General features: G+C 45.5%; 1 protein-coding gene across 1 annotated transcript in view; it reads left to right on the top strand.

Annotated features, from left to right (window-relative positions):
- Positions 1-994: 994 nt before the first annotated feature.
- Positions 995-12,036, top strand: part of LOC109573252 (myosin-13) — a 43,677-nt gene continuing 32,635 nt past the window's right edge. The window contains exons 1-9 of the mRNA XM_070774438.1: positions 995-1,198; positions 3,120-3,263; positions 3,368-3,524; positions 4,582-4,609; positions 5,051-5,162; positions 6,155-6,247; positions 8,129-8,192; positions 8,277-8,375; positions 8,480-8,583. Coding sequence (XP_070630539.1) covers positions 995-1,198; positions 3,120-3,263; positions 3,368-3,524; positions 4,582-4,609; positions 5,051-5,162; positions 6,155-6,247; positions 8,129-8,192; positions 8,277-8,375; positions 8,480-8,583 — 1,005 coding nt within the window. The remainder of the gene's footprint in view (positions 1,199-3,119; positions 3,264-3,367; positions 3,525-4,581; positions 4,610-5,050; positions 5,163-6,154; positions 6,248-8,128; positions 8,193-8,276; positions 8,376-8,479; positions 8,584-12,036) is intronic.

The following is a 12,036-nucleotide window of genomic DNA, read 5'->3' as shown; positions in this document are numbered from 1 at the left end:
GTGGACAAACTATGGTTTCCCAGACTTGGATATTTGGCAGACATTTTCTCAAAAAACAATGAAGTATGCTTATCCAACTTCAAGGAAAACAAGTATTTGTTACTAATGATAGAGTTGAGCTTTCAAGCAAAAATTGAAATTTTGAAAGACTTGTGTCTACCACCATTAGCTTGACAACATCCTAATATTTGAATTTCCTAATGAGTGCTGATATTAATGACTGTGATTTTTTTATATTGTGCAATGAAATATGTTGATATTTGGAAGTGTTGTAGAATTCAGTGAACAAGGTTTCTCAAATGATTGATGTATGATGTTTATACATAGGTAAAAGTTTCATTCAAAGTTCAACACAGACCAACAGATTATAAGGTAACAGGTACCAAATGTTTGTTGATGTGGTTTCCGATTCTATGCTGCGACTAGCCTTTAAGAAAGTACCACAGAAACTATCATGTGTAAGTTTTGGTACAGTATCTAAAAAGAATATCCACAATCATTTGAAAGGACAATTAAAATACTTTCCTCTTCCAAATTACATAATTGTGATAATTTCTACTAGGATTTATCAACAGTCATTCTTCTTAGACACCTTTAAGATTTGGGAATGACACAGAGATCATGAGGCTCAAATATGATATTGAATTAAGGAAGCGTTTTCTGAGTTCTCTTTTATTGAGCTCAGCTTAGATTCCTCTAATTGGTTCAGACTTCCACACTTGGAGCTGGACTTAGAGCTGTTCCAAAATCAACACTCAGAGTTGAAAGCAACCCCTCAAAAATTTTTCTTGGAGTAAAATATCCCCTTTAGCTTGCCCCCACTTGCCTGCTCTAGGCCCCCAAACCTGGGCCTAGATTCCGCAGGAACTGGGTTAATCCCAAGAGCTTTTGAATCTGGCCCCTGTTTGAATAGAGATAATAGGCTGGGCCCCTCAGAGTCAAGAGCCCCTCAGCCCCCTCCTCAGCAGCCCTGGTGTCCCCAGCCCCTGCAGCCATGAGTTCTGATGCGGAGATGGCCATTTTCGGAGAAGCAGCTCCCTACCTGCGGAAATCGGAGAAGGAAAGAATCGAGGCTCAGAACCGCCCGTTCGACTCCAAGAAAGCCTGCTTTGCAGTGGATGATAAGGAATTGTACGTGAAGGGTATGATCCAGGGCAGGGAAAACGACAAAGTCACAGTCAAGACCCTCGATGACCGGGTAAGTGTTGATCTCAGATGTTCTTGCTGACGTGGGCATCCTCCTTCATCCTCTGGAGTAGAATATTAGAAATTGCATGCTGATCCATGGCAACCTGATAACAGAACAAGACTTCCATTGATCTACTTTATGGTGACACAGCAGGTGAACACTGCTTTGACACACACCTTTGCCCCTGTCTCTTCCTTTCTCCAAGGACTTGAGCTTTGAGAGTTTTTGTGAGGTTTGCTCTGGGGAAAGGGGAAGGCGGTGGTGAAAGAGGTTGGACTACTGAAGGGAGAGATGGATGAAGACTGCTGCTGGATGGGTGAATATTCCACATAGAACTCTCTAGGCTGCGGTGTGACTTAGAGAGGGAGCTCCAGAGGCAATGCCTAGTTTACTACAGAGAATTACAGAGCACCATTCAAGGTGGCTGAGATGGTAAAGAATCTGCCTACAATACAGGAGACCCAGGTTCGATCTCCAGATTGAGAAGGTCCCCCGGAGAAGGGAATGGCTACCCTCTCAGTATGCTTGCCTGGAGAACTCCATAAAGAGGAGCCTGGCAAGCACATGTGTCCATAGGGTTACAGAGAGTCAGACATGACTGAGTGACTAACACTTTAACTATTCACTTCAGTACTTACTGGACAACTACCACATCTAGGTCACAGTGTCCATCACTTTGCAAAGGTGAGAAAATCTCAGTAACCATTTCCCCAAAGTTTATCATCCAGGATAGGTATCAAGAGTACATGACGGGTACAAATCGCAGTTCACAAATCCAAGCATACAAAACAGGTGATTACTATTGTTGTTGACTTAACCTCTGATGTTAGTCTCTTTAAAAAGGGCCAGAAATAAATTTTCTTGAGTTACTATTGGGTCCACTCCCAAGAGTTGTGCCACATTTTCAGTAATACCATATTGGGTCTCACTGTCCCCCTAAAGGATCTGCTAAGAAGCAAGCCCTGAATCTTCAAGACTCACAGATTTTTCCATCTCCCTTGTGCTACTCTGGGTGTCTCTCTCTTTAGTGTAGGGCAGTGGGGCAGAAGGGCCTAATTTCCTCTAGAGATGTGGCCTTTACCAGCAAATCTCCTCCTTTTTTCAGTAAAACCCTCAAAGCTCTTCTAAGGATATAGGCTTATGGCAAAGACTAGAAAGCCTTACTGGCTGTTTCTCTTTTATGCACTAGTTTCTACCTTTCCTGAGTAATGGAGTGCCAGCTGTATGCTTAAAAGGAGGGAAAAACAGATAAGGGAAAATTAGGTATTAGTCTCAAAATACTGTTTGGCCATACATGGCCATATGGCCATGGACCATACTCCAAGTCCAAATGTTTGAACTATTAGAGCAGAGGTGCAAGGAATTCTGGAAGCCTTGAAAAGACAGGGGAGAGCAGAGACAGGTCATGGATGAGGGAGCACCTAAGAAGAGCTCTGAAGGTAGCTAGACATAATTTCAATGTAGATATTCTAGACAAAGGGACCCATGTGAATAGAGATATCGAGGTGGAGATGTACCAAATATGCTGGAAGAGTTCTTTCCAGTATTCCAAGCTTGAGCTCACCGTAGTACTCACAGCAAATGGGGTACACAGAGACAAGCTTCTCTGGCCTTGGCCATCCTGAGTACCCCTGGCCACCCTGAGGTTGAAGGGCTCTACAGCTTTGCACAGGTGTAAGCCACTCCTGGTGCAGAATGGCACACTGACTTGGGGGCATCAGACCAGAGCTGGTTACACAGTTTGACCACACGTAGATTCAACAAGAACAGGTGTTTATGGACCATCTCTGGGCACAGATATGATCCATGATGCTATCCATGGTAATGGGGTCATCGCACCACAATACCTCAGCACTTTCTCCACACTGGTACCATGGATACTGAACATCAGCTCTCCCACTCATCACCTGCCTTTCCTCTCAATATCCAGACACTCACTCTCAACAGCGAACAGGTGTTCCCCATGAACCCTCCCAAGTTTGACAAGATCGAGGACATGGCCATGATGACCCACCTGCACGAGCCTGCTGTGCTGTACAACCTCAAAGAGCGTTATGCAGCCTGGATGATCTACGTGAGTTTGTTCTCATGGCCCCTGTTCATGCAGGCGGTTAACATTTTGAAAACCAGTATTAATGTCCTCATGAAATAATTATATTCCTTTTTTTTATGGTGCAGACATATTCAGGTCTCTTCTGTGTCACCGTCAACCCCTACAAGTGGCTGCCGGTGTACAACCCCGAGGTGGTGGCAGCCTACAGGGGCAAAAAGCGCCAGGAGGCCCCGCCCCACATCTTCTCCATCTCTGACAATGCCTATCAGTTCATGCTGACTGGTAATTTCCGTTTTTTATGTATTTCTTTTTGGCTGTGCTGGGTCTTCTGGAGAAGGCAATGGCAACCCACTCCAGTGTTCTTGCCTGGAGAATCCCAGGGACGGGGGAGCCTGGTGGGCTGCCATCTATGGGGTTGCACAGAGTCGGACACGACTGAAATGTCTTAGCAGCAGCAGCAGCAGCAGTGCTGGGTCTTCATTGCTGCACACTGGCTTTCTCTAGTTGCTGCGAGCAGGGGTCATTCTCTAGCTTTGGTGCTCAGGCTTCTCATGACGGAGGCTTCTCACCTACTCCAGTATGACTGCATCTTTAAAGACATCTGCAATGACCCCATTTCCAAATAAGGTCACATTTTGAGGTATTAAGGGTTGGGACCTCAACCTATGAATTTTGCAATTCAACCTATTGTAAATGGAAAACCATTGTCACCTTCAAGTAAAAGCGAAAAGGAAAAGAAAAATGCAGTGACAACAAATAAGCAACCATAAGTCGAATTATTAATAGAAGCTATGGATTCTTACAAGTTCTGGGTCTGAGACTTGCGTTTTTGTGGTTGCTGTTGTTAAAAATGGAGATAAGAAAGTGCTAGTGAGGAGATAAAGATCTGTGAACGTGAAGAACTTTCACACCGTGGGACTCACTGTTCACGTCCCATGCTGCCCACATTACACATCCTACATTTGGGAAATCTGCACAAATTGTCTCAAAGAAGATTGTGTATGTTTAGTTGCTCAGACATGTCTGACTTTTTGTGACCCCATGGACTACAGCCTGCCAGGCTCCTCTGTCCTTGGGATTTCCCTGGCAAGAATACTGGAGTAGGTTGCCAATCCAAGGATCAAACCTACATCTCCTGCTTGGCAGATGGATTCTTTACTGCTGAGCCACTAGGGAAGCCCTAAAGATTAGATATACCCAAATCATCACACCACTAGTTATGGCAAACTCAGAACTGGACCTCAGGGGCTCTACCCACCCCTACCCAGTGTTGCCTTATTTGTACATCCTGCCTCTTGGTTGGTCATTGATTCTGTTCTGCTTCCCTCTGTATTTCTAGATCGAGACAACCAGTCCATCCTCATCACGTGAGTAACCCATGTCTGCTCTAGGATGACTTGGAAGAGGGCCATCCATCCCTTCCACTCTCCTTTATCTCACTTACTTTTTTAAAATATATATTTTATTCAAGTATAGTTGATTTACAATGTTGTGTTAACTTCTCCTGTACAGCAAAGTGATTCAGGTATATATGTGTATATATTCTTATAGATACAATTCTTATATATGCAATTATATATATACAATATATTTCCATATTTTTCCCATGGTTTATCACAGGATATTAAATATTGTTTCCTGTGCTATACGGTAGGACCCAGGTGCTTATCCATCCTACATATAATAGTTTGCATCTTCTAATCCAAAACTTCCGGTCCATCTGTCTTTCATCTCCCCTCTCCTGTTGGGCCTCTTTCCACCCATGGGTCTGTTCTCTATGTCTGCATATCTCACTTTTAAATCAACAGTGGAGAATCTGGAGCTGGGAAGACGGTGAACACCAAGCGTGTCATCCAGTACTTTGCAACAATTGCAGTCACTGGAGACAAGAAGAAGGAGCAGCAGCCAGGCAAGATGCAGGTGAGCAGCCTCCTGCCCCTGGAAGCCTTCTGGAATAAGTACAACTTAAATCTTGGGTGAGCACTAGGTATTCTGTGCAGGGCTCTGTGCTCAGCACAGATGTACAGGAAGAGGTCTTGCCTGGGAGTACTTAGGGGACAAGACAAGAAATGGCTCCACCTCGTGGACTCAGGCTCTAGCACAGGCCCCATTAGCAACAGCCCAATGACCTTGACCATCTTCACACCCTCCTCTGGAGAAGGAGTGGTTTAGGCCAGAGGTTCTCAGAGGATTGCTAGGCTCCCGGCCCAGGATTTCTGCTTGAAATTCCTATCTCACCTTCACAGTCCTGGCAGGTTGCATTTCTCTCACTTTCCCACTCTTCATGCAGCTGGTCTAGGGACCACACTTTGAGAACCACTGGGCTGGACAATAGTTTCCAGAGAGCCAGAAAGATAAGCAATCATGCATGGAAGGGGGAGAGTGAAAATTCTGCTTTCCATAAGAGGGCTTTTAAATAATAATTTTCATGAAATATTTTATGCAACTTAAAAATATTTTCAAGAATCACTGTTTCTATCATATGGGTCACTTTCGTTGCTCACAGTCTAAATTCTACTTCTGAACCCAAATATCTATATAAATGGACCTGGTGCAGGCAGTAACACAGGTCTGTACTCCAAAAATCTGTATTTTATAATGAAATGTTGTCAGAGAAAAAAGGCAATCTGGGAAATTGAGATGGAGTGGATAGTACTCCAAACAGGAATCTGGTGTGGCCAGAAGTCACTGTGATGCTGTGCTAAAACCCTTTCTTGGATGAGACCTTGAAGCCTCCTTCAGTAGAGTAGAGATAGGCTTCTGGGTACTTCTACATTCTGCACCGGCCACCAGCCTGGACTGTGTGACATCTCTCCCTAATCCCTTCCCAGAGCAAGCATACTTTAGAGTCACTAAGAAATTACTTCAGAAGATGTCCAAAGTCCTCCCTTTTCCTCTTCTATTATTTTTAGGGAACCCTGGAAGATCAGATCATCCAGGCCAATCCCCTCCTGGAGGCTTTTGGAAACGCCAAGACTGTGAGGAATGACAACTCCTCGAGATTTGTAAGACTCATTCCAACTGTCAACAGCCCCCAGAAACCAAACCCTCTCCTCCGGTGCTGGATGTGAGAAAATGGCCACACAAACTAGGGTATTTCCGGCTTCATCTACCCTCAAGTGATTCAGATCAAGCTGCCCAACCGGGATATTCTGATACACTTCCAAGAACATGCTGGCTTGTTCCCAGCACAGGGAGGATTTAGCTATGCTTCCCTAACTAATCAACAGCACCTTGGAGCATCCTGGGGCTTCCCAGGTGGCACTAGTGGTAAAGAATCCACCTGACAGCAGGAGACACAAGAGAAGTGGGTTCGATCCCTGGGTTGGCAAGATCCCCTGGACGAAGGCACAGCAACCCCCTCCAGTATGCTTTCCTGGAGAATCCCATGAACAGAGGAGCGTGGCAGGCTACAGTCCATGGGGGTCACAAAGAGTCAGACACAGCTGAAGCTACTTAGCACGCACATACACGCCCAAGAGCATCCTGAAATCACAATGACTCAAATTCCACAAGTACAGAGCAATTTCTTTATGCAATAATTGGTCTTTTGGAGTGGAATCATTTTAAAATGCAGAAGTCCATTGAGCAACATCCACTGACTTACTAGCCATGAAAACCTTAGTGTGAAGTTAGTTAGCAGAATTGACCTTCTCCAAGTCAGCAGGACGAAAAACCTGGTGAAGGCAGCAGAGATCAAAAATTGGGGAAAAATTTAAATCGAAGGCTATGTCCCATCCTTCAACATTTCACTTAGAATTAGCTCAACCAAAGAGGCATTTACCTCCGACATTGGCAAATAAACAAATATCCAGTCTTCTATCGAATTTCACTGGCCAGAGGAGCAAGTGCCCAAAGGCACTTCCATTAAGGAGCTAAAACTCCTGAGAACCCAACACATAATTCACATAAACCTTGGCTGATCCTTCATTAGCTCTGCTTTAGGCTTCATTCAGAAAATACTGAGAATATCACTGAGTACAGTAGATTCCAGCGTCTGTGGGTGAACAAGCAAGGCAGTATTTTTGCCCTCGAATCTGCTCACAGAATGGCAGAGACCAATTTAATGAACAATGTAAGGAGGGAATATACACACACATACACACGTGTACATTCACACACACACACACACACACACACACACACATATATATACTATATGTAATTTCACCTCTGACTACCCCAAACTGAGTGAACCCAGGTGCTGAGTGGGTCTTTAGGGAGCCAGCTCCTCCTGGGAGCTAGGTTTGCCTGTAGTAAACAGTAAGGGGATATGAGGCAAGAAATCTCAGAAGTAGCACCCAGAGGCAAAAAAGAAGTTAGTTATTCCAACCAGGTTATCAATGCAAAGATGTTATGGAGAGTTTGAGCAAGACAGAGACCAAGGAGGCAGTCAGGTGAGAGGTGGTCCCAAGAGAGAGTTGAGAGGGAGCTCACAGGCATCCCCAGAGCTAAAGGGACAGAGCCATGGGCTTTGGGCAGAGCTATCTGAGGCTTGGCTGAGCTGGTGGGGGGACCGGATGCCAAGCAAATGGAGAGAAGGAAGTCCTCAGGCTTCTGGCATCACCCTTGCTGACCCTACATGTCCCACCATCCACAGTCTCACCTAACAGAGGCTGCAACAATACCATGCAAATAGAATGGCCACGTGTCAGTCTCTCAGTGGTTCTCTTTGCGACCCCATGGACTGTAGCCCATCAGGCTCCTCTGTCCATGGGACTCTCCAGGCAAGAATACTGGAGTGGGTAGCCCTTCCCTTCTACAAGGGATCTTCCCGGCCCAGGGATTGAACCCAGGTCTCCCGCATAGCAGACAGATTCTTCACTGTCTGAGCCACCAGGGAAGCCCAGAATAACCTTGGTGTTTGTCAATCTGTCGTTGGACAGGGGAAGTTCATTCGGATTCACTTTGGAGCCACAGGAAAGCTGGCATCAGCAGACATTGAAACCTGTGAGTCCAAACACACACCTTGAATTTGGCCCCAGGGTCATCTCCTGGGGAACACAAAAATCATATTGCTTTTTGTTACCTTAGATCTCTTAGAAAAATCCAGGGTGACATTTCAATTATCCAGTGAGAGAAGCTATCATATTTTTTACCAAATCATGTCCAACAAGAAGCCAGAACTCATCGGTAAGTTTCCTTAGTTACAATTCTTATCTTCCAAACCAGTCTCATTGGAAAAATCCCAGAGTCATTTGTGCATTAGACGCTAAAGGGATCTTCCTGCTCCACAGACCTGCTTCTCATTTCAACCAACCCCTTTGACTTCCCCTTCGTGAGCCAGGGAGAGGTCACCGTGGCCAGTATTGATGACAGTGAGGAGCTGTTGGCCACTGATGTAAGTATTCTGTGTGTTTATTTACTTAAGTGAGGAATTGTTGAATTTATGAACTGGGAGGCATCCATGATCTCATAAAGAAGCTGGGACAAAAGGATGCTCAGTGATTAGACCCAAGATCTTGGAGAATTTGTACAGATGGCACCCTGCCCCCACTTCAGAAAACTCCAGAAATGGGAATAACTGAAAGTTCTCCAAAACAGGCCTTCAGTTCCATTCTGCAGCCTTTCAGGGTATAACGTTTGCATGGATAATGGATAAGTTATTGTTCAAAGTCTTTAGGATACAAGACCATCTACATGGTTCTTTAAGAAAATCTAGAAAACACAGAAAAGTCTAAAGCAGGAAAATTCAGCCCCACTCTGCAGTAGCTGCCCCATTCCCCCGTCTATCTGCCCTTGGGCTCACAGGAAGCACACCTGTCAGGCCTCTGGCCTTTAGCCCTGGGGAGCATCTCCAGAGTCAAATATAACTAAGTGCATTGAGCACTTACATGTGCTGCTGCTGCTGCTGCTGCTGCTAAGTCGCTTCAGTTGTGTCCGACTCTGTGAGACCCCATAGACAGCAGCCCACCAGGCTCCGCCGTCCCTGGGATTCTCCAGGAAAGAACACTGGAGTGGGTCGCCATTTCTTTCTCCAATGCTTGAAAGTGAAAAGTGAAAGTGAAGTCGCTCAGTCGTGTCCAACTCTTCGCGACCCCATGGACTGTAGCCTACCAGGCTCCTCTGTCCATGGGAGTTTCTAGGCAAGAGTACTGGAGTGGGGTGCCATTGCCTTCTCCCTTACATGTGCTAGGAACTGAAAAAAGCTTTGCCTGCATCGTCTCCTTTAAGCATCAACAAAACCTCTAGGATTGGCCCCACTGTTGCCCCCATTTCATAAAGGTAGAAGCTGAGTCTTAGGGAAATAAAAACTCACAATTTGCCTGAAGACAGTTTGTAAACAACTGTCTGAACCCAGATCTGCCCAACCCTGAACTTACATTTTTAACTAAAATACATCTCAGTGTAGTACATCTCTACCCCTGAGTGGCTCCACCCTCTCGGAAGCTGTAAGAGCTTTTAGAGAAGGGTCTTATCCAATAGCCCAGGGGCCCTGTCCAGGGCCCAGCTCCCTGGCCTTCATTTTCTGCCATTTCCAGGTGATGCTGATTGTTTTTAAGGCAAGGAGAAAATGCTCATGATCAATAAACTTCAGTTAACGTCAGTCTGGCTATTGTATATTTTTAACCAGGTTTCCTCACCAGGTTTCTCCAGCCTTTACCACCTGGGCAGGAAGCTTAGTGACTGACACAAGGCGTCCCAGCACCCCGCCACCTCCCGAAAGTCCCTCCTGTTGTGTTGGCCACTCAATCATGTTCTCCTCTCTGTGATTCCATGAACTGTAGCCCGCCAGCCTCCTCTATCCATGAAATTTTCCAGGCAAGAATCCTGGAGTGGGTGGCCATTCCCTTTTTCAGGTGATCTTCCCGACTTAGGGATCAAACCCTGGGCTCCTGCATTGCAGGTGGATTCTCTACTGTCTGAGCCACCAGAGAAGCCAAAGCCCTCCTAAGGAATTCTAAAAATTCCCAAAGTAATATCTCAGGTCCTCACAGGAGACCCCAGCTGTCAGGGGCTGCCGTTGCTCCCCCCTCCCAAGGAGAACATTCAGGGCAGTGGTTTACCTATGGCCAGAACGGAGGGGGACAGGTGTCTCCAAGAGACTGCGTTCTCTAGTAATGCTTTCACCGGCGTCCTTTTAGCTTTTAGCCAGAGTTCTTTCTCTCTTTATCTGTAGCCACCCGCTCCTAGGACACAGACATGCACCAGCTGGGGTGGGATACGGATTCTAGGGCCTCAGAATCTCCCCTCCCTCAGTTTCTTATGCTGATTCTCCCTCCCTCACAAGGGAGTGCCACCCTGGAGTGCCTCCCTCTGCAATACCGTCCTACTGACACAGACCTGGTCTGTACCATCAGCTCCCCAGACACATCCAGACCTGTTTCAAATCCATCCCTGCACATTGCTGCAAACTCTCTTAGAATATCAATTCTTCACCTGGTTCAGTTCAGTTCAGTTGCTCAGTCGTGTCTGACCCTTTGCAACCCCGTTGAATGCAGCACGCCAGGCTTCCCTGTCCATCACCAACTCCCGGAGTCCACCCAAACCCATGTCCATTGAGTCGGTGATGCCATCCAGCCATCTCATCCTCTGTTGTCCCATTTGCCTCCTGCGTTCAATCTTTCCCAGCATCAGGGTCTTTTCAAATGAGTCAGTTCTTCACATCAGGTGGCCAATATTGGAGTTTCAGCTTCAACATCAGTCCTTCCAATGAACATTCATAACTGATTTCCTTTAGTATTGACTAGTTGGATCTCCTTGTAGTCCAAGGGACTCTCAAGGGTCTTCTCCAACATCACAATTTAAAAGCATCAATTCTTCAGCACTCAGCTTTCTTTGTAGTCCAACTTTCACATCCATACATGACTACTGGAAAAACCATAGCTTTGACTAGATGAACCTTTGTTGGCAAAGTAATGTCTCTGATTTTTAATATGCTGTCGAGGTTGGTCATAACTTTTCTTCCAAGGGGCAAGTGTCTTTTAATTTCATGGCTGCAGTTACCATCTGCAGTGATTTTGGTGCCCAAAATATTAAAGTCTGTCATTGTTTCCCCTGTTTCCCCATCTATTTGCCATGAAGTGATTGGACCAGATGCCATGATCTTAGTTTTCTGAATGTTGAGTTTTAAGCCAACTTTTTCACTCTCCTCTTTCACCTTCATCAAGAGGCTCTTCACTGCTTCACTTTCTGCCAGAAGTGTGGTATTATTTGCATATCTGACGTTATTGATATTTCTCCCAGTAATCTTGATTCCAGCTTGTGCTTCACCCAGCCCAGTGTTTTTCATGATGTGCTCTGCAAATAAGTTAAATAAGCAAGGTGACAATGTACAGCCTTGACGTACTCCTTTCCTGATTTGGAACCAGTCTATTGTTCCATGTCCAGTTCTAACTGTTGCTTCCTGACCTGCACACAGTTTTCTCAGGAGGCAGGTCAGGTGGTTTGGTATATCCATCTCTTGAAGAATTTTCCACAGTTTGTTGTGCTCCCCACAGTCAAAGGATTTGGCATAGTCAATAAAGCAGAAGTAGATGTTTTCTGGAACTCTCTCACTTTTTCAATGATACAATGGATGTTGGCAATTTGATCCCTGGTTCCTCTGCCTTTTCTAAAACAAGCTTGAACATTTGTAAGTTCACGGTTCACATACTGTTGAAGCCTTGCTTGGAGAATTTTGAGCATTACTTTGCTAGCATGTATGATGAGTGTAATTGTATGGTAGTTTGAGCATTCTTTGGCATTGCCTTTCTTTGGGATTGGAATGAAAACTGACCTTTTCCAGTCCTGTTCTCAGCCACTGCTGAGTTTTCCAAATTTGCTGGCATATTGAGTGCAGCACTTTCACAGC

Source organism: Bos indicus, chromosome 19 (assembly GCF_029378745.1).
Source record: "Bos indicus isolate NIAB-ARS_2022 breed Sahiwal x Tharparkar chromosome 19, NIAB-ARS_B.indTharparkar_mat_pri_1.0, whole genome shotgun sequence".
NCBI classification, from domain to species: domain Eukaryota; kingdom Metazoa; phylum Chordata; class Mammalia; order Artiodactyla; family Bovidae; genus Bos; species Bos indicus.
Note: the sequence above shows the minus strand (reverse complement) of the source record. Positions and strands in the feature narration are given on the sequence as shown.